The 24,332-nt window shown below is 35.8% G+C and overlaps 2 protein-coding genes across 2 annotated transcripts in view; one reads left to right on the top strand and one right to left on the bottom strand.

Annotated features, from left to right (window-relative positions):
- Positions 1-2,739, bottom strand: part of LOC135225932 (protein O-mannosyltransferase 1-like) — a 70,887-nt gene extending 68,148 nt beyond the window's left edge. The window contains exon 1 of the mRNA XM_064265483.1: positions 2,476-2,739. Coding sequence (XP_064121553.1) covers positions 2,476-2,634 — 159 coding nt within the window. The 5' untranslated portion in view covers positions 2,635-2,739. The remainder of the gene's footprint in view (positions 1-2,475) is intronic.
- A 14,557-nt stretch (positions 2,740-17,296) lies between these two features.
- The window catches only part of LOC135225763 (serine/threonine-protein kinase Nek7-like), a 64,456-nt gene continuing 57,420 nt past the window's right edge, over positions 17,297-24,332 (top strand). Inside the window, exon 1 of the mRNA XM_064265346.1 lies at positions 17,297-17,453. The gene's annotated coding sequence lies outside the window, so the exon portion shown is untranslated. The remainder of the gene's footprint in view (positions 17,454-24,332) is intronic.

The following is a 24,332-nucleotide window of genomic DNA, read 5'->3' as shown; positions in this document are numbered from 1 at the left end:
TCGCCGTGTTTAGTACGAGCCCCGGGGGGTTAATTACAGTCTTCCGAATAAACATTACTTAAAATTCTTTTTCATGAGGTAAAACCACAGAAAAAACGCAACTGCCATAGTCTAGGCCGCCGAGGAATGGATTATAATATAAACCTACCCACAATTTTTGAAAGCGAGTCTTCATAGATGTCTATGGCTTCTTCAGCTCGTTAAAGCCTGAAAACTTTTGTTTTTCGGCGAAAACTAATGTATTACTCTGCGGTTCATGCTGTTCCCTTGCCATTTTTCTTGCTCTCATTGATATTCCTGAGGCGGTAAACAAGGGTTCGCGCATGCGCAAATCCACTGCCGTACCAATATCTACAGCGATCGGGGTACGGCTGCCGTACCAATATCCAGTTCGAATAAGGCAATACTTCCTTTGCAAATGGGCTACAATTATCCTTTTCTTTATTCCAAGCACTATATCAACAACAGACTGCCCCAAAAATATTTATGACCATTTGCAGTAAATGAATCTAAAATGCCACTTATAAAACGGAGTATAATTCCACGAAATCTATTTTCAGTAAAAGGCAACTCTTATAAATTCAGGGTCTCCAACGCACTGCATTTTCCAATGCCATCTAAAAGTGGCCGCACAGCATGCAGATAGCCTACCAAATAGGGTGGGTGGGTAGGAGAGAGAGAGCGAGCTACCTTCCGTTAAAAACGTAATGGTTTGCTTTTTACTTTTATCAAACTTTTCTCTCTCTCTCTCTCTCTCTCAGCAGGGCCCCTACCCAGGTTATTAACGCCTTGGTACTTAGCCAACATATGCACAGTGGATTATAAAGAAAAAAGGCCTCATGCCATTCGTTGCTTCGCACGGGATTTGGTCTCATTATTACTCGCCAGTGAGTCTAAAATGCTACTACGGCTGCTGCCACTGAATCCTGCAGACCAGAGTGAGAGAGAGTGACTAAATATCATAAAATCCTGCACGCAACTCACTTCTTAAATTGAATTCCTTTGTTCCCAACAAACGGGGAGAGAGAGAGAGAGAGAGAGAGAGAGAGAGAGAGAGACTGCCAGGTACTTGATATTCTACGGTAAATCAGAGGTGCATTGCAGTCTGGTCGCGTGACAGGGATCTCTTTCCTCCACCGTCGTCATCCAGCTTTTCTTTAGAACCGCAGAAGAAAGAGAAAGCACACTATACTGTACATTCTGTACTCATTCCCCAACCCCATACTATGGCCATTTGGCGTCACGCTAAGACGCCACGCATGTACACAGTGACATCCACGGGAATATCAGTCCATTAGACTCATTCTGAGAGAGAGAGAGAGAGAGAGAGAGAGAGAGAGAGAGAGAGAGAGAGAGAGGAGAGAGTATTTGCATTGTTTATATGAATCCGAGGGAGATTGGTTATTTACAATATTTATATAAATCGATGAGCAAGGAAGAGATACTGATTAATTACCCAAAGGTGAGAGACAGAGACAGAAAGATAACCTCGGCAATACTTCAGAACCAAATCCATCTGTCATTAAAACTAATACGATGAGTGTGACATGGAGAACGAGAAGCAAAATATTAATTGAAAACTAAGACGATAGAAATGACTTTAAACTGTAGACGTCCACAGAAGGTTAAAGCTATTTAACATCTATTAAAAAATACAGCAATAATGAACAAAAATTTCATCGGAGTACGGAGTACCGAACAACAGGAGGGTAGTCTACCGTACAATGTCAATAACAGCAGCGCAACTTAAATATCATTTTTCATGTACCTAACGACAACCTCCGAGTTCCTTCAACTCGACTGACATGCACTCGAGAGAGAGAGAGAGAGAGAGAGAGAGAGAGAGAGAGAGAGAGAGAGAGAGAGAGAGGGCGGGGGAGTGGGAGGAAGGGTCGTTTGCTATATATTGGTAAGCTAATATTTAACTTTCAAATATCTGTTTTTCTTGCCAGGTGATTCAAAGCACACCTGAATGCATACCTAATAAACGATAAGCATTTACTTTGACAATTATACAAGAGCTGCTTCACTACATGCATTCATTAATATTCCGTTCTACTTTCCTAACTTTCCTTGTGAGAATACAGCACAACAGCTACCCGAAATCTCGACCAACTGGACTGACTGAATACCTGACTCGAGTATCATCATCAAACCAATCCACTTTAAATAAAAACACCAACAGTTCTGTTGTTTCAAAACCGCGAACGCGTTGGCTAAATTACTACGGACAGGTATTGATGCCAAGATCTGGATACACCTGAACCTGAACTAACCCCTGACAAAAAATAATCAAGTTCAAGGCGGAAGTTCGTCGCACCCATGTCAAGTGCCCCGTATACCCATGCCGGTAGTAAATGTAGGTTACTCAGTGAAATTTCACAGGGCGTCCTCTGTTACCTGTGACGCCGCATTCTCATTGTGTAACCGTCGTAGGTCTAAACTTTCTCGATGGTTTGGAATTTAGCTACTTACCGAGTCTCTACTGATGTTCTCATTTAATTGTTGAAGTTTCTCGATGCTTTTCTTCAGCATGTCATCGGGATCAGGTGTCGTATCTTCTTTCCCTTTCTTGATTTTCTCATTTTTCGGGGACGATTTATTGTTCTTTCGATTCCTCACCTCTGTATCCATGTTATATGGATTAAACAGCTCAGCCTCACACTTGAATTAGCGATGCCTTTACCGAATAAATTTGTGACACACTTACTTACTAAAGTCCTGACACCGACTGACAGCTGTTCCTGGAAGTAAGGACGCACTTGCCTTGATGGCTAGAAATTCAACCCTTCTGCGAGTGGGCTAACAGAAAATGGTATTAGCTCTCGTTTTCTATGCGCTTTTTTGATGGCCCTCTTCGTATCCATAGCGCAAATTTCTACTGGAATAAATAATTAAAAATTCATTCTTAATTTTGGTGAATGGTTAAAATTACCATCATTTCTTGAAATTGGCTTTTAGGAGGCAAAACTATTATTAATCATCACACATGGATTGTTTCCAAGTTTATATTCTATACATGCAGTTCTCTAACTCACAATCAGAATTTCATTTCTTAATCTTTTTTTATTAGATAACAGAGTACTATACGAGTCTTCCACTCAAAAGTAAAATTCTTAATTAATTTTTTCATCTACGAAACTGAGAAACTTTACCCATCAAAGTAGGTTTTCCTCCTTTTGTTGGGCGCCAGAACAAGTAGAGTGGACTCTATGCTGCCATCTGTTGGGAGACAGACAAACCGATCTGAAACTGGTGTAGCAGAAAACTTGACATATTTTCATTGCCTTTATCATTATTTTTTTTTTTTTAAGAAATATTAACAGCTTCTAAAATGATGACTGTTTTACTATCATAGAAAGGCATGCATGTTTCTGTGAGTTACGATTTGGTTATTATCTCACAAGCGGAAATACTGTGCATTTTTTAAGCATTTTTTTTAAAAGGCTTAATTTTAAAACTTTTTCCTTGGCTCGATAAAATCTACTTGGAATACTTTGGCAACGCCACGTTTATATAACTGCTAAGGTTATTGATTTTCCTTTTGCTTCGAATTAGAATTGCAACACTATATTGATGTACGATAAAATTATTCAGAGTATTACAGGCAAGTGTGAAAATACGTCATATATACGTATGTATATAGTTTATATGCGTTATGTGAGTGTGTATGATGAGATTCTAGAATATACTTCAATCTCAAAGCATTCAGGCAAAATTTCAGTTTTGTAAAAGTAGAATTGTTGGTAAAATTGTTAATCAATGCCAGGTATACTATTCATCATATTGAAAAAAATTAATACTGGCCCTTTAGGTTATTTCAGTAATTTAGGACAAGATCCTAATTATTATTATTATTATTATTATTATTATTATTATTATTATTATTATTATTATTATTATTATTATTATTATTAAGATATGTAGGGAATTCCTGAGGCACGACTGACAAGCTTGATTTGTTTACCTGGCATCAGGTCTGACACGACTGTGATATGATGAAGATATGATTCAGTGACAGATACTGAACTGTAACTCCTTTGAAATATATATCCTGAATGATTACGACAAATGCTGTTGCCTCATCCAGCTAATCCGATTTCATTGTACGGAATTTTAAAAAAGGTCGTACGGCTAACTTCGATGTGAAATTCATTTTTGTTATGAAAGCGTTCCGTCAGTACACCTCACGAGGTGCACTGTAGGTATTACTAAGGGTCTTTGCAGCGTCCCTTCGACTCCTAGCTGCAACCTCTTTCACTCCTTTTACTGTACCTACGTTCATATATTCTTTCTTCCATCTGACTTTACACCCTTTCCAACAACCACGAGGTTTTCGTCCTGTTATGCCTTTCAAGCCTTCCTACTGTCAATTTCTCTTTCAGCGCTGAATGACCTCATAGGTCGAAGCTCTTGGCTTTTGGCCCGAATTCCATATTCTATTCTATTCTGAAAGCGTTCGCAACAACGGATGACGTCATTCGAAGTCTGGAACTGTGCACGAGAACTTATAGGGCATGTCCTATGTGTCATTAAGCTTAGACCTTTTACGATTTTGGGTAAATGACCAATTGTTTTCCGTATTTTTTTATCAAATATCTTGGTAGATTCGGGAAGGAAGGTAGTGATTTGTTCTATAATGTATACTTTAAAAATGGAAAAAGATGCTTTCGTATGCTTTAAAATGTTAAGATTTTGGACTTCAGCATTATATTAACTAAATATTATTAGCATAGCATAGCATAATAATAATAATAATAATAATAATAATAATAATAATAATAATAATAATAATAATAATATCGCTGACCAGTTCTTTCGTCTGTCTCATGTACTGTCCGCGCATTGGTTTGTTGTGCCATTCTTCCGTTCTGTTTTGTCATTCTCCTGTCTCTGCATATTTCTGGTTCTTCGTCTACCTTTATCAGTCCTTCCCATGCACTCCTGAGCCGCTCGATTTCACTGGTTTTCAGATATTGCCCCTCTGCTCTGCTCTCAATAATAATAATAATAGATTAATAATAATAGTCATAGGACCACTAGGGGCACGATAGCAAGATCCCTGAAAGGGAACCTGGAAAAACAAGATGCCGAAGTAGCTCCAGGACTCATGCAGAAGAGTTTGCTCCTGGAAACAGCGCACATGGAAAAGTGATGGTTAAGGAGGCAGGATGCAACCAGGAACCCCACACTATAAAACCCACCCAGTCGAATAGGATGACTGTAATAAAAAAAAAAATGTTGTTATTATTATTATCATTATTATTCAAATTTGCATATGAAAAAAAAACCTTCAAATCCAGATAATTGCAATGGAATTTGGGCACCGAATATATACATTATACAAAAAAAAAAATTACATTTTTTATGCTTTTGCCGTTACACGGAGTAAGGCCATTACAATTAGGAGCTTCAGAATGACCAGATAACTAACAAAAGACAGCTATCTGCGTGCATAAACGTTAAGACAGTCTCAGACGCAATACTTCACACGTCATCATTTCGGCACATTCAATATTTTGTAAGACGGTATTCAGTTCCCTCTCATATTTTTGGCGCAATGATAAGAATTTCGCAAAAAAAAAAAACTTTGACCACCCATATTGGTGACAGGGAAACCACCTTTATTACTCCTTAGGCCTATAAAGCAATGCTTAAATTTTTTACGAGTCGAAAGTATTGATGATCTTCGTAACTGAAAAATCAAGTATTGATTTGCTAATAAAAATATACTTGATGTTATCTTATATGTCACGATATGAATCATACGATCCATATCTATGGTGCATCACTATATACCGTGACCGGAAATAAGGAGTTAAAAACCAAAGTAATATAAATGAGACTGTATTTTGAAACTTTTTTGTATTTAGAAAAATACAGTCTCATATACATTATTGTAACTGGCTTTCAACTTGTATGATCCATAATCCCGAAGTAAGGAGGTAAGAAACAGAAATGTGGCTGATGATAATAGTGACATCGATGTATGAAGCATTTTGTCATATATGATTTATGTATATGACTCTAATGTATGCTTCCTCTTTTTGATAAATTAATGGCAGATCTATGAAAACAAATGGCATTCATATTTCTTACTCACAGTAAAGACTAGTTTTGAATTACAGCTGGTAAAGTAGGGAAGCCAAACTACGCTACGTATAATTTCTCGGATTGAAGTTAATTTGTGAAATTTATTTGCATCTTTATTGATCGAACTTCAGTTAATATCAATATTTTTTCAGTAAACTTGCATTGTAAGTTAATGGCAATGTAGTATTTTCTCACGTGAATAATAATAATAAGAAGAAGAAGGAAATGGGATATGCCAGTGGAAATTGTACCCATAATCACAGGAACACTAGGGGCACGATCCCTGAAACGGAACCTGGAACAATTAGATGGCGAAGGAGCTCCAGGACTCATGCAGAAGAGTGTGCTACTAGAAACATCGCACATAGTGAGGAAAGTGATGGACTCCTAAGGAGGCAGGATGCAGCAACCCGCAACCCCACGCTATAAAAACCACCCAGTCGAACAGGATGGTTGTGATAAACCCCCAAAAATAAATTAATTAATGAAAAAAATAAACTTTAATAACAGTAATTACATAAAATAATACTAAATATTATTATTATTATATTATTATTATTATTATTATTATTATTATTATTATTATTATTATTATTATTATTATTAACCAATCTAATGTCTAGGCCTTCTTTATGTTCATATTTCATATTGCCATATTTCATCCCACGTTAAAAGTTCAACGTAAGAATAATTCTTTCATAATCCTGCTCATTTCACGAACGGTGCTGAGCGGCATTACAGAAAAGGGCTTTGCGAAAGAGCTCGCATTATCTTAATAACAGCTGATAACTCATTGCAATCACACAGTTACGCCTCTTCCATGTTGTAACTTGAGTCTAGCTAACTACGTAACGAATCTGGGAAAGTTTTCTGCTTTTGTCAGCCGCTAATGAACGTAGCCAGACGAGAGAGGTCGAATGAAAGGGAAAGAGGGACTATTTAGTAAAGCATATAAGAGAAGGTTGGTGGTCTACAGACTCGACTGATGTACGCAAGTTTATTTTTCGGCTTCCCGATACCTTCCTAAAATGTAAAAAAAAAGTGTCACAGATTTTAGCTGAGTGAGATGGGAAACAGGGGCGGAATTAAGTGGTAGGGGGGCCCCCCGGTCACGTCCCCCTCCCTGGGATATGAATAATAGAGCATTGCTTTCTTTCGATAAATCATAATTAGTAGCAAACATTTGCTTAGCTAATGATTATTTCAACTACCGCAACATCCATACAACATCAAAACTACTACTGTGCATAGATATATAAATATTGATATATATATATGTACCATACAAGTTACATATCTTATATATATATATATATATATATATATATATATATATATATATATATATATATGAATGATGATCCTAGGTGTCCCCCTCCTCCCCTTCCCCATGAAAGATGTCTAAATCCGCCACTGATGGGAAACCATAGATTTATGAGAGACAGAATATAGAATCTATGCCAAAGGCCAAGCGTTGGGACCTATACGAGTCATCCAGCTCTGAAACAGAAACTGACAATTGGAAAGGTTTAGAAAGATGTAATAGGAGGAAAACCTCGCAGTTGCATTATGAATAAATTGTTAGGATGCTCGGGCGGGCGGGGAGGGGGGGGGGGATGGAAGAAAGAAAAAAGGGGTTGCAGCTAGGGGCCGAAGGGACGCTGCAGAGAACCATAAATGGTGCGTACAGTATACCGCATGAGTTGCACTGATAGCAGTAACCCCCTAAGGGAAAAAACTAGTTTTAGAAAGTATGGGAAATAGAAAAACTAGAGTGAAATTAAGTGAGGGAAAGGGAGAATAGGAAAGAGAGGAGAGAGAGAGAGAGAGAGAGAGAGAAAGGTCACCTCACCTACTTGCTCTTTTCCCAGTAATTCAAGTTTTTTTTTTTTTTTATGACGCACCTGAATATTGCATGCGCTCGCTCCCCGCTTCAGCATACGCATGTTTCGCTGTGAAGCTGGTTGGCTTCATCATTTCCATTTCATACTTGGACATGAGAGAAGTGAATGGCTCAGTGTAGCACATTATACAAAGCCTCTATTATCTGCAGCATTTTGACAAAAAAAAAAAAAAAAGTATTTATATCTTCCGGAAGGTACGCAAAAGCGAGGGCGTGTGTCTGTATATATATATAATATATATATATATATATATATATATATATATATATATATATATACATATATATACATAGTATATATATATACATATATATATATGTATGTAATATACTATATATATACATATACATATACATATACATATATATATATATATATACGTCCTGGATTATCTCTTTTAATTTTTACCCTTTTGACAATTAACCATCTGGTATTCTTGATCTTGTTTTGTACCTGAGACCTTTATCTCCAATTGTACTTCATTAACTCCTTGACGATGTCTGAGTAAAGACGAAAGCGCTTGGATTTCTGACTATTATTTTCCTGTGGTATTCGCTTATTTATGAAGTCACGTGCATCTACAGTGATTTTTTGTAAGCATAATAATATATATATATATATATATATATATATATATATATATATATATATAGTATATAGACGAGAGAGAGAGAGAGAGAGAGAGAGAGAGAGAGAGAGAGAGGTTCTTATACAAAACAAAACAAAAATGATCACTGGCACTCAATCGTGGATGAGCAGCCTGTGCTAAATGACAACAATACCTAACATGAAGGATCATCACCAGCGAGTGGAAGCACCCCTACAAACATTACGCCACTTACCTCTGTTTTGAGAGCACTCGTTTTTTACCTATTTCACGCTCCTCCTCTCCTCTTATCTATCCAGTCTATCCAGTACTTTCTACGTCTTTCTCTCCATCTTCCGAATGTCACTCTTTCCAGTGGGAGCAGCATACCTGAAAATATGTTGAAACTTTAGAGAGGAATTGCTGAAGCATCATGGCATAAGAACTGAAAGACTGAGAATTGTAGAGATAGGCTGAAGTGGTAAAAGGGTCAGCATAGCTAAAACGGTAGATCAATCTAATAAGATGGATTCAAACAGGTGAATATGACAGATGATGGGTTGTTGATCAATATACAATATCCAAGTGGTATGACGGTGGATAAGAAGAGGAGGAGGACCTGGAAAGCGCTGGATGGAGGGAGAAAAAGTCCCGGAAATGAAGGTGCCCAGTATCTTGGAAGCCAGGGTGGTGAATTGTATAGTGCTTGTTGGGTATTCGATGCACCGCTGGTGAGCCTTCTCTATAAGTACGTAGAGTGGCCAGCATTGTCGAATTTTTCTACAATTGAAGTATGAACGCGTCTGTTGAAAACCTATGAGTGTATGTTCGTGCATTGATAAGGTTTATTGTGGGGCTATTCTTAACTTTGAAACATGTCTACGTACTATTATGAAATATCCATATTTGTAGTAAGCATAAGTACTACTAATCCCAGGTTATGGCCCAATCTTCTGAATTACTATTATCATTATAATTATTAATATTATTCGTCAGATGAACCATATTTGTATGGAACAAGACCACGAGGACCGCTGACTTGAAATTCAGGGTTCCAAAGAATGCGGTGTTCATAAGAAAGAATTAACAGACGTTATTAAGAAACATGTAAAACATACATTACCGGGAAGTAACGAATCATGACGAGACCATAGCCCCTATAAATAACTAATAATTGGACATTTATGGCACAATTCGAAAAATGACTTATACCAAATTCAGTCTGAAACTTTATTCGAAGCTCTGCTCTTTTGCCGGCGAGAGAGAGAGAGAGAGAGAGAGAGAGAGAGAGAGAAGGAGAAGAGAGAGAGAGAGACGAGAGAGAGAGAGAGAGAGAGAGAGAGAGAGAGAGAGAGAGAGAGAGAGAGAGAGCATTTAGCGATAATGCTCTCGCTCCCCTGGCTCTGTTCTGTGAATGTTATTCTTATTAACGTCCATAACAGTAACCACCTCGAGAGATCATAAGAGTAAATCTTGCAGCAATTAAAGCGTAATTATCCTCTTTGCAGCAGCTGCATTTACAAGAGGACGTTAGAGAACTCGTTAACAGTGGTTAGGCTGCTGCAGACCTTACAACTTTCTCAGATATTAAACTCTCTTTATTATTATTATTATTAAATTATTATTATTATTAATTATTAATTATTTTATTATTATTTATTATCATTATTATTATTATTATTATTATTGTATTATTAAATTATTATTATTATTTAATTATTAGTATTATTATTATTATCATTATCTATTATATTTTATTATTATTATTATTATTATTATTATTATTATTATTATTATTATTAATTATTAATTTAAAATCCAAGATGGAAAAGCAGAATACTTCAAGGCCAATGACAACAAAAAAAAGGCCACTCAGTACGGGGAAAATAAATACTAATGTATAGATTATACCGTATAATAATTAATAATAATAATAATAATAATAATAATAATAATAATAATAATAATAATAATAAGGAAAAACTCTCTATCGCGAGAGTATATATAATGTTCTAAAGAGTCCACAATAATACAAAGTGTTAAGAGTCCGTGTAAAATTTTTAAAACTTTACAAAAAAGCTTTCGAACCCTTCCCTGGGTTCATGTTCAGTCCAAGATGAGCCCAGGGAAGGGTTCGAATGCTTTTTGTTAAGTCTTAAAAATTATACACGGACTCTTAACACTGTATTATTGTGGACCCTTTAGAACAGAAAATAATAATAATAATAATAATAATAATAATAATAATAATAATAATAATAATAATAATAATAATAATAATAATAATAAATAAATAAATAAATAAATAAATAAATACAAAAGCACACCGCTCTAACTATGAAATGAGACCCACGCGATACTGCCCAACAAAATGGCACTTAAAACCTCTGAAGTTCGTCCGACTCAACTACATGACCGAAAGCTTTATCCCATAATTTGATCGGAGCAAGTACAAAAAGTTTGGAAGTCTTTGATTATAAAACATAAATAAAACAACAATTCCTTGTTATCAAACGCTCGAAAGACCACAGTGAATAATTGCGCAGCCTCTAACAGCCAAGTTACAAAGTTTGTACATTATAGTGGAGCCTTATTCTTGGCCTAGTTAAAGGCACCACTGAAAATCATTTGAACATGATGCTGAGATCATTTTTGGATAAGAGCTTCACGAAACATTACTTCGGAACAGGCAATGGTTTATAGCTATACAACCATGTTCTTAACTTCTTATACTTCAACATTTCATATTGACACGAGGGCTTTTCAAGTTGATGGCAGTTATATGTTAATCCGGTTGTTGATTCTGATTCCAGTACTAACCTGAAATGGTAAAGAGAAGTGTCGTTTCTCCGCATGCTATGAGCGTCGCCGAAATAACCTGGGTGCTGCAGGTCGGTATATAAACGTATTTCCTCTAGGCTATGTGTGTTCCGGTAAGCAGACATTGTAGCGAGACAGGGTATGAACACGAACAACATAAGTCATAAAAAGAAAAAAAAAAAAAAAAAAAAAAACATATGAGCCTCTAAGCTAAGTATGCAGTAGGGAATCATATCTAATTACATGAAGCAGAACTAACAAAGCCATTGTCTGTGAGTTAGCTCAAATATTATTCTTTGCTCAACATGAGATTAACATCTGCATTACTGCAAAAGGTAATACTTTAATTTTCATTGATGTTTATAGACCACTTATATAGAATTACGAGAGGCTATTTTGTGTTTTTATTGTTGTATTGTTCATGGAATAATTCTTACATTTGATTTGCCAGTCTTTATGTGCGTTTTTGCTCACATAAAATGTTATAATGTACTAATCAGCTTTGCTTGATAACTTTTAAACATAACTCAGTTTCCTCTGATTGCCATAATCCGTCTAGTTGATTTCTTGGTACATTACAATATGTATTTATTCGTGCAATTTAAAGTTGCTTTAAAGTGAGTTGCATATACAAAAGATATTCGTCTTCCACTGTGCATTTGTAGTAGTCTAGAATTTTGAACAGGTCACCCTCATTCATTGATTCAATGCCCACCGTACCACCCCTCCGAAACCCAACTGTTTTCTTTAAAACAAAGCGGAAAGAGAAAACTATTTGAAGGTATCCTAATGAAAATTAGGTGGGGACTTCTTGCCCCTACCTAACAATTCAATATCTCTAGGAGTTCTGAATAAAGACACAAACGACTATAGATAGTACAATAAATAGAACTTTAAGACTAACCTAATAAACATATGCTTTGGCTACTATGTGATACCGCTTGGCTTTTTGCTTAATATACTAGTGATTTTAAAGAGTCGAGTTTGAGACACTGTATAGGGAAGCTTATATCTATGCTTCTTCATGAATAACGATTATTAGTAGATACACTAAGCCCAATAATAATAATAATAATAATAATAATAATAATAATAATAATAATAATAATAATAATAATAATAATAATAATAATAATAATAATAATAATAATAATAATAATGCAAAGAAGTTATTGCAATATTTGCATGGAATTCAAAATTCTTAAAGCCTTTTCAAACAATCGGACACACAAGTATCAATAATTAAAATCATGTTACGAATACTGTAAAATCTTGGCGACACCTTGCATATCTTTCAATTGCCTGCAGATTGTTTACCACAGTATTCTTTTCCATAGTCTATTTTCTTTTATTTCCCTTTTCACGAAGAGGGGATTTAAAAAAAAAAAGGAACAGAGATTTTGATGTCACGTGACTGAGACCCTTTAAGTGATGTCACACTTCTCATCATTCACAGTCTCTGATTCGCCTCTGTTTTTGTGTTTAGTCTGGGTTGCCTGTTAGTGGCCTTGAATCACGATTCGAAAAGACGAAAACATAAATAGCACCCACAAAATTTCTTAGTTATCAGCTTGTCATGCTATAATTTAAGTTATGTATTTGCTAGGAAATCATGTCTAAAAGATTCGTTATCCACATTCATTATCCGTGACTATATAGTTAGTTACCTTATGATCTAGCTAATTCTCGGTGGCATGTTAAATCCGTTCTCTATTAATTGTTGATGTTATATCGCTTGAGCAGTCACAGGCAAGTCGTAATTCTCATAGTTGTTCGTGGAGTTTGCTAACGAACATTCTCCTGTGATTTTTAATAGGCAATTTGTAATATGATGTCATTTGTTACCTTTCTTGAGCTTTTGAGAGTGAATAGCGTTATCCCCGATTACAATATGTTACAACGTTTTACCTTTATTACTCCTCGTAGCAAGAGCATTGCTTGATGACCTCCATATTTTAAATTCTGTTCTACTCTTCCATCTTTCTGTCTGATTTTTACTTGCACTCTTCTTGAGAGCATTCATTTCGTAAATCGCTCGTATATATCATATTTCTTGATCCACAGTCAGTATAACTTATTCTCGCTATCAGTATCATCCTATTAACATTTATTCGTCAAGAATTAGCTCCTGGAAGGATCACTATCACAATTTTTCACAAACAGAGCATGCAGGGACCGCAAAACCCGATATGGGTGACCAATGGTGAATATAACTGGTCCGCTGGTATGGTGGTTAGCGTCGTGATGGCACTCAGATGTCGCGGGTTCGCGTCTCCCCCTAGGCTGATGAAAAATCACTGGCTTTGTATCATCATCATGCTGAAGTTTGGGGTCTGGTGGGAGGTTAAAACCAATATTCTTGAAAGATTGAATTTCAAGTCAATGGCGTCCTATACGCTTGTTCCATGCGAATAGGTTTTATCTAGTAAAACTGTAATATAATAATAATAAAAACAATATCCTACCTAGGATCATTTACCGCTCAACTCAACAGGAATGAGAGGTCCATTATATCTCCCCCCCGCCCCAAACTTCCACGTCCCCACCATAAAAAATAAAAAAGAAATATATTCCTATTTCTCAAAAATCCTGAGGAGTATTTTTGAGCTAAATTTTCAAGCAAACCACTTTCCTTTTTTTAATAGTAATCACGTGACTCAAATTGCCTCTCCAGTGCTTTATCTTTCACAAATATCCACTCAATTCCAGTCTCCAATCTCATAGTCCTAATCTAAGTAGCCCAATAAGCAGGCAAACAAAAAACAAGCAAACAAAATAAAAGAACAAAAATGAAATTAATGGCAGAAATCATTACGGAAGAATAGTGTTCTAACTTTAGGAGATATCTGCGTAAAATAAGACTGTTGCTTCATCACTTTAAGTTATTGGAGAACTTTTCAGGTATCAGTTACGACGATAACTTACTAAGGTTTCCTTAACAAGAACAACTGTAGCTAAAGTTTTATATTTATGAGACGCTTTTGATTGAGACCAATATATCGCTAATTACAGCGTCAAATAACTTGATTTGCAAGTAGAAGGTGGTTTGAAATTCTATTGGCTCTGTAAGAAAAGACGGTAAGACTGATAATAATGAAAGAGAGAGAGTAAAATACTAATTACAGGAAATCATTAAACTTAATTTGAAAGCAGAAGGTGATTTGAAATTATACTATAAGACTGATAATAATGAGAGAGAGAGAGAGAGAGAAAGAGATTATTCTGTGACGAACTAATCATTCAACTTGGTGACCGAAGAGAATCGGAGAACTATTATATACAGTATTATAAAGGAAATGCTGTAGTCTCACAGTTCTAAAAGCAAAACAACACAGTAATGTGACAGGACAGACAATAACACGTTCTTTATATAAATTACGAAAATACATAATTTCGAGAAACATATCATGAATGGTTCTGCAAACAGAAAACTCATTTTAAACCCGTCATGGCAACAAATGGCTAATAACCGTCCCTATCGGTGGCTATATGAACTGACAGTATCAAAGACTCCACCCCCACAAAAAAGAAAAAATAGAACGAAAATAAAAGAGAAATTGTTTATTAGCTACAATATTGAGTGATATTCCCCGAATAGAACACAAATATCCGCCAATGGATATCCGACATTATTAAAAGTTCCGAAGGTCGGTAAATTTTGCCCTTTCCATTTGCAAACGTTATGAATATTGATCGTGCAGCAATGAAGGGTGAGCGATAGTTTTGCGATCATTTCGTCAACCGTTTTCGTAATGAAATTCGGGGGCATAACGGTTACCCACTTTAGGCAGGAAAAGCCGTTTCTAGTTATTTCGAAAATGTTCTTATTTATGTGGTGTTACTTAGTTTCTGGGAAACAATTCGTTAGGAAGATGAAACAGAGAGTGGTACTATAACTACATAACAATGAGGAATAAGTGATAATCTGAAGGAAAAGAATAAACGCACTCAGTTCCATAGGTTATCTAAGTAATTACAAAGCAAACGTACAAAATCTTACATACCGGCCGTTAGTCTGGTAACCTAATCATAAAAACATTTCTTCCATATTTTGTAGAGTAAGATAAACAACAGACGCTAAGTGGAACCAAGCCTTAGAGAAGTGCGGTAAAGGATTTTCCCCGAAATGGTAACTCAGTAGAGTAGGCCAAGGACTCTTCATGACAGCACGAAAGGACGATGGGAATTGAAAGCACAGGACACATTCGCCGTCAAAAAAAGTTCAACGATTATTTTTAATGAAGTTAGGAACCAACGTAGTATACTTTCTTGCAATTGAAGGATAATCAATGTCAAAGGTGTTAATTGATAGTCTATAGAAGGTGTAACTAGATGATCTATTAAAAATGAGCCTACTAGGCAATTTATACAGTGCTCAACTTGGAAATCATTAACAAAATATGCATATATGATAATCTATGGAAAGGATTGCCATATGAGCATTTAAAAAGGAGGGTCTGATTGACAGTGTCCAAAAAGAAAAGTGGCTACTTGATAACCGTTCCATAGTGTGGCTATATCACAGTCCATACGGAAGAAGGTATTTGAAAATATATTTAGTTAGTGGTGTTGGTTTGCTTATGTCAAAAAGCGGCACTTAGAAAATGTCATCAGCGCCGGAATAAAGTATAAAAGTAATAGAGGAAAGGTAAAGAGAGAATATATATATATATATATATATATATATATATATATATATATATATATATATATATATATATATATATATATATTACGACATTTCATATCTGGTACTAACTTGTTCGCATTGAAAGCCGGAATGTGGTGCTCGTTTACTATTTATCACTCAATCCTAAAGTGAGCTCAAGAAAGAGAAGTGCGGAGGAGGGATGGGTCGTTAGCCTCTACAGCGCACTAATGACGTATTGACAATACTGGGTTATTAAAGAATGAAGTAGACAGAGAATATGAACAATCTTTGATGGATTAAGTCCAACACAGATCTGAAATATCGTCGTATTTTGCGACGCAATGACTGTATAAAGATTCACGTTGATTTCAGATAGCCCTGCAGAATAGTGCACATGGATATAAAACACAATTTACTATATTCTTGTATTACTTCATAGCACAATTCCGAATAAATGCGTGTTGCCAAGTCCATCGTACGTGAATGTTAAGTGCTTTTTGGTATTTTTCTTGTGTTTCTTAATAATGATTAAATGAATGTAGGTCTAACTGTGAGCATGATATGTGTATATGCAACCAATGCGGGTACTTCGGAATATATGACAATATTTTCCATGCGGTCTTCAGTGTCATTAGCGTTACTGCATAGAAGTCTCCCTTCTCATTGGGCTATTAATAGATTACACAAGATAAGACTTATCTTGCAGTGAGCAAGCACCACCGAACACCCCCCCCCCCCCCCCCACAACTGCTAAAATCAGAGTAGGTGTTTCCTTATATTACTTGAATTGCTATTAATTAGGGTCAAACGTCCATGCCACAACTTTGAAACGGACAAAAAGAAAAGTTAAGTGTGAAAGTCGAATACTACTTCTGTAAGGAAATTACGGTAAAACATGATATTTCTCCGTTAGACAAAAGCAAACGCATAGCTTTTGTCAACTGTCTGATATTGATGCCTGACCTGCATGACGTCATGCAGGTGAGATGGTAGTCTTATAACTATAACGATGGCAATCAATACAATTAAGAGGTTTGAATTTCCTTGCTGTATATTTATCTCGACAATAGACGAGTGTTTTCCTATGTAGAATATAAACACAATAAATATGGCTAGTTTAAAACAAAAATATTTAATATAGAAAATTAAAAAATTAATAGACGAATGGGCAACTCGAACGTAGTAGGAATGTTTGCGTGAGTTCCCTCTTGGGCGAGAACTTTGGTCGATCAGTACGCTGGACTTCAAGAAACGTGGCGAAAGGTTCCCTCTCTGGTGGTCCATTATACTTCTGACTTATAACCAAGATTAATTTTAATCTGTTTTTACACTAGCATTATTCGCGACTGCTGAGTACTGTTGTTATACATACTGGCCAGGACCAATTCTCTGGAGTAAGGTACGTGCAAGATTTGAAGTAGAATATGTGCACTTGAATCTTTAGTTTATCAGACGTAACTTTGGTTACAACATACTTTAGGAATGCCGTCATCAGCTGTTTGAGTTTGAAACTTATTTCTACCGTTTCTGCAAAATGTTATTTAAGAAACTGCTGTGTTTTGGAGGAACTCCTTCGTAATATTATATAAGGGAAGGTAATTATTTGGAACCTTGAAAGAAAACGAGGGGACACACGGTCATCGCTCTTCGGTCTAGCGTTATGGCTCTTTCCACGTTGCTGTCGCCTTAGTCACACACCAACAAAACCTATATTGTCGAGATTTCTCAGAAGGCGTAACTTCCTCTCGAGATAGAAACGAAGTTCTTGTGAATGTTTTTTAGCTAATATTTTGCGTTATATTAATTTTTAAAAGGTTAATGATGGATAAAACTCCCCCATTTCATTAATAATTCAAGGAACTCGCTCGGTTTAGCCTGACAGAGTCGTATTAGAAAGCACTGACCTTTATGTATCACACTGAGCCACACGAGGCAATTTTCATCTGGCAAACAAATTAGCTGCAGATGACAAAATTGTTTGTATTGCAGGTGGATGGAATTCTAAAGACTATTGACTGACTTTGTTGAACAGTTGCATACTAACTCATTTCCACTAGTAATGGCGTATTCAGAAAGTCATTGGAATTAAAGGTAACGTGTCCTGTTTAAGAAATCCATAACTTCAATAAAGTCACATAAAGCATGACTCCTAAGACCCTTTTTTTAACCATTATGCCTGTTTAAAATTTAAATTAGCTATTTCAAAGTAAGATTGTGGATTGTTAGATAAATAACTGCCGAAATACAAATGTGAATTGGCTAAAGAGAAAAACAAAACTCATTGTAACCATTTCCCCGATTACTTTAATGTTTTCTGATGCCAATCTAACACTCCGTCCAAAAGTGAACCAATGTTGCTATATTGTGGTTGTCGTGGTGGTGGCCTGGTAGCCATAGCTACCATATGCAAGGGATCGCTAACGCCAGACCAGAGACCATAATTTTTGTTAATTGATTCGGTCAATAATCACAAGAGTTCAATCCAGTTTCCTGATTATTAAATTATATTATTGTATATGTCATGGAGAATGGAAACCAAGTCCAATAACCATGTTTCTTAATGGTACAGACTAACAACAGATTTTAGACCTATTTGCATATACGTACACTTTGTGTGTGTGTGTGTGTGTGTGTGTGTGTGTGTGAAGAACTGTTTCGTAGAATCATAGAGAAATAATTTACTACGTAATGCAAACAGCATACTCTGAAAAACATTAAATTTAAAGTTCTGAAAGGGCATTTTCTGTCATTTTTACCTCACATTTAGCTAGGTTACCTGTGCCTTTAAAAAAATGGCGATATTTGAATAATTTTATAACAGCACAGGACTTAATATAAGACATAGGCATACTGCATACATTACTTGTTGTTTAAATTCAGTGATTCCTGGATGTTAATGAATGTGGGTAAACAAAAATTTGGTAAACGTAATAGTTTTTTTTATTTTTTGTTTCTATTTTGCCCCACTGTGTTAATTAAAACAATTACTGAGTAAACAGCGTAACTGCCATTACTATTAAAGATGGAGGTAGTGTGCTTTTCTGTGTTAAGCAACACAATTAACAATTAACCTTTTATTACTGGAAAGGCCATTTTACTTTGCATGTAACAGAAATTATAGATGCCAGTTACCATATTTTAGGCAGATATTTTTCAGAGCAAAATAAAGCAATTTTTGGCCACGGCGAAAGGTAGCTCGCCATTTTGGTTTTTCGAACACGTTGCTATTAAAAATCAAACTTATTGGCTTTGAAACACCAAATGGGTATCCTAGCACCAAAACTTTAGTTTTAAACTCATCTGTCAATGTAATATTTGATATATCGCTAAGAATTTTCTCAGTAGAGAATTAAAAAATATGAAAAAAGAGGTTAATCCTTTTCCTTATGTTTTATTGTGTAATACTTAGTATAAATAATATCAAACCCATTCGAAAGGAAATTTATCGTAGTATTCCATTGCTACAAATAATAATAATAATAATTAATAATTAAATAAAAAAAATAATTTAATAAAATTAAATAATAATTTAATTAATAATAATAATAATAATAAAAAAAAAAAAAATAATAATAATAATAATAATAATCATAACTAATAATAAATAATAATAATAATAATACGACGTCTTGGGTGCTTTATTTTTGGCTTGTACTCCATGACAACGTACAGAAGTTTTTTTTAAACTAAATTCAAGTATATTTTGACTTTCATTTTTATTTATTTACCGTTCGGAACATAGTGAGAGAGATAACAACTATCCAGGTTTAAAATAAATACTAAAATGCATATTTCAGAATAAGAACCAATTTTACACATTCCGATCAAAGAGAACTATCGCAGTCAGTCAGAGACGGGGGAACTGAGGCGGAGGCATAATACCAGAAAAAATATATTAACAAATTGAGTTTCATACAGTAAGGCATTCATATATTCCTGTTCAATTATAAGCACAATTTGCATAGGGTTGTTGATAGGACTTGCGGTAGAGTGAGTGTCCCAATACTACTAGTATATAGTACTAATAATCGATAACTCTGATAAGTACCTAGTGAAAGAGAAAAGTTCAAATATATTTCTCTTCAGTTATAAGCACGATTTTCAAAGGGTTGTTGATAAGACTTTTGCGGAGAGTGAGTGTCCCAATACTACTAATAGTATTAGTATTAGTATTAGTACTAATACTCAGTAATGGTGATAAGTACCCGGTGAAAGAGAATAGTTCAAATCAATTTCTGTTCAGTTATAAGCACGATTTTCAAGGGTTGTTGACAAGAGTAGCGGTAGAATGAGTGTCCCAGTACTACTGGTACTAATAATCAATAATGGTGATAGGTATACCTAGTGGAAGAAAAGTTAAAACAAGAGATATTTTCAGGTTTTGTTCAAATTGTGAACGTCGCGTACCACAAATTCATTTATATGTGCAATGATCGGCCTAGGGTTTTACATCCATCATTAGTACTAATAATGGAAATTGTAGTGCCGATGAAAATAATGAAGATGGCATGTGCCTAATGCCGATATTTATTTCCCCTGGTTTCCGAGAAACTTCCGAGCCTTATTTTCTTCTGCTTTCCCCTTTGACCTTGTCCTAAATACTTCCTCCTGGACGATAACGAAAGATACGGTTCCACGAACCTCGCCTGTCTTTATTGACACGCCATTAACCTTGATGTGCCGGACGTATAGTCTCTCTCTCTCTCTCTCTCTCTCTCTCTCTCTCTCTCTCTCTCTCTCTCTCTCTCTCTCTCTCTCTCTCTGCCTGTCCGTGTACGTGCTTCGTCTTATTGTGTGTCTGCATGGATAAAATTGCAAAAATTGTTCGTTATAGTCATTTGTTGAATATGTCATTTGAACTTTTATTTAGCCCACGCATACCAACCGGTATTTTTCGATTTTATTTGTTGTTAATACATGTGGTTCTACGCCCATGCAGTTAGGTTTCCAAACCCGTGTTTCTGTGTTTTGAAAGGATAATTCAAGAATGAACTAACAGGTTTTGACGAAATTGGTCGAAGACATTCAATAAGTGACCCTGAATATGTATTTCTCTCTCTCTCTCTCTCTCTCTCTCTCAAAACGAAAACCTGGTAAATTTAAAACCAAAACCGTTGGTGGAGGAAAGAATCTGCTTACCTCTGAATCATCTTTTTGCCTCTATTGCTGTCATTTATAGCTGTTATTGTTATCTTGTTATTTGTCATATATCCAATCATTATTATTATTATTACTTAAGATTCTTTGCAGCTTCCACCTCTTTCATTCCCTTTACAGGCTTTACTCTACCTCCTTTCTCATTTTCTTACTTCCATCTTACTTCCCACTCCTTCCAAACATTTGTTTCTTGGCGCAACCGCGAGGTTTTCCTCCTGCTCCACCTTTCAAACCTTTTTACTCTTGTTTCCCATCCAGCGCTGAATGACCTCATAGGTCCCAGCGCTAGGCCTCTGGCCTAAATTTCATATGTATTCAATTATTATATGATTATTATTTTAAATTAATAATTATAAGATGAAACCTTAAGTTCGCCTCAACCTTCATGATATGATTTGTCAGAGATGTACCGAAATGCTTACTGTAATATTAAGAGTTTTTGGTGTTATTGCTGATTATGTTGGCCATATGTCAGCACGGGCTCTTGCTGCTGGAGCAACTAATAATGTCATGTTTCGAAGACATTGTTTTGAACTTGCTTTTGCACAATTCTTTCCATTATTTTCGTGAAGAGGGTCTTCGTTGTGTTCCTTTTCATCTAGGGTTTTCGGGGGTCGTTATTTATGATTAATATTTCTTGGGGGTCGTTATTTTATAATATTTACAGCCTTTTGTTCATTTTTTACGGTAATCCCCAACGGGCTTGTACTAAACACGCCGCAAAGGTGTAAACACAACGGGTTTTAAACCCTTGGGAATCACCATCTAGGAAAGACCCCTATACAATATTATTTATACTCGTTTTCAGTTTGGGTAGATTTATAGAGTGGCGAGCTATTGTCCTGCAGGTACAAAGGTATATATATCTGAACTGCACTTTTCCAGTCTTATTACAGCTCACTCTTAGCACTAAATAATTACCGTTGTAAAGAGGCGAATGTTTATGATCTTAGGATAAGGGAGAGCGAGAGAGAAGATGGGTACCGCTGTAACGGAAATTGACACTAAAAGTCTGAAAGGTGTAACAGGAAGAAAACGTCGCCGTTGCACTATAAATCGGTTGTTAGGAGGAGGTGGAAAGTAAGATGGAAGAAAGAGAATATGAAAGGAGGTACAGTAAAAGGAACGAAAAGGGGTTGCAGAAAGGGGCCGAAGACACACTGCAAAGAACTTAAGTAGCTTACAGTGCTCCGCATGAGGAGGAGTATTTGTTCATTTATTTTTTTCTCTAAATGTTGAACCGCAAGCTATGTTTGGTTAGACCAAGACTCTGGCCAGAACCGACAGCTGTGGAGGGGAACCACGGCCACACGCACGAGTGATTACTTAGGATACACGAGTGTAGTTAACGACACTGGGTCGTTTAATATATATATATATATATATATATATATATATATATATATATATATATATATAATAAAAAAGAGTATGGCCATTCATTATATATATATATATATATATATATATATATATATATATTAATAAAAATGGGAACCAGCTGGGAAGAAGATTATATATATATATATATATATATATATATATATATATATATATATATATTATATATTGCTACGCATTGCATGAATGTCCTAACATCCTTCCCATAAGGCTGCTCTTGAGCAAGAGCCCGTGCTGGCATAAAGCCAGCTTACTCTTAAACAACAACAACTTCCCATAGAATTATTCATTCACCCTTGGATCCCATTGTCTTTAGACAAATTTTGGGATTATTAAGATCATGGGGAGTTCCCTCCATAAATCAAATATTACTACTTTTACTTCGGCTTCTCTTGCTACGTAGAGCACAACTATTTCTACTACTAAAGGCTGAAGGATTGGAAAGGTTATCAAAAACCGCTGGGCTCCTGTGGTAGCTTATGATTTAACAAGGCGATAATTTATCTCGATTCTGTTTTAAAACTTTGTAGCACCGGAATATTTTCAAGAAAACACTGATCTTTTTTTTACCTATTTTTCTAAATAAAGAAAACTAGCAACAATAAACGTAAATACTTATTCGATTAAATTTATTTCGTACTATGGTGTAAGATCCAAGAGAAATCTAGCCTGTAGAACATCATTATCAACTGTCCCCCGTAAGGATTTAGTGCCGCTAGTGCACCTCACGCAGTGCACTGTAGGCATTACGTAAAAGGTGTATGCAACCCCTTCCATTCATATTACCTTACCTCCGTTCATATTCTCCTTCACCGTTCTTACTTTCCACCCACCTAACAGTTGTTCCCGTATGGGATTAGTGCCATCAAAACACCTCATGCGATGCACTGTAGACATTACATAAGGTTCTTTGCATCGTCCCTTCGGCTCCTTTGTTGCAACCTCTTTCATTCGTTTTACTATACCTCTGTTCATGATCGATCTTTTTATTTCATCTTATTTTATACCTTTCATATTGCACTCATATTTCACCCTTCCACGGCCCTCACCTATCAATTGTTTCAAAGTGCAACAGCGAGGTTTTCCTCCTGTTACAACTTTCAAACCTTTCTATACTATCAATTTCCTTTTCAGCACTGAATGACCTCATAAGTCCCAGAGCTTGGCCTTTGGCCTAAATTTTATATCCCGTTTCCCGCCAACCCATTGCCCCACCAAAGTTGTTTCACAGTGCAACTTCGATGTTTTCCTCCTTTGATACCTTGACAACCTTATTAATCTCAATTTCCTTCTCGGCGCTAAATGACCTCGTATCAACTCTCTTGCCTCTGGAATCGTGCAGAAATGTCGGCCTTCTGTATGACCTATTTTGCACTCATGGCGTAATGAAGTCTGTTTCTCCTCAGGTGATTCCTGATAGCCAAGGAATATTTGCAGAATCGAAAAACGGAGATCAGTGATGCGTCCCAGTTTGGCCTATTTTCGTATTCCATCGATTTGCGATACAAAGACGGGGGGAAAGACCCGGGTAGAATTCCTCATGTAATTTTCATGGTTCGTGACATCATAAGCTAAGTCGCCCCCTCCCCCATCAATTCGATATTTATTATATTGATCACTGGCTCCCGTGACTCAAATGTGGTTAATATTTAATTTGACTTGGTAACGGCAGATGGATTATTCAAATGTAGTGTGCTCTTAGGTTAATGGAAAATTAGTT

Source organism: Macrobrachium nipponense, chromosome 11 (assembly GCF_015104395.2).
Source record: "Macrobrachium nipponense isolate FS-2020 chromosome 11, ASM1510439v2, whole genome shotgun sequence".
Lineage (NCBI taxonomy): Eukaryota > Metazoa > Arthropoda > Malacostraca > Decapoda > Palaemonidae > Macrobrachium > Macrobrachium nipponense.
This window is presented reverse-complemented; position numbering and strand designations above follow the sequence as displayed.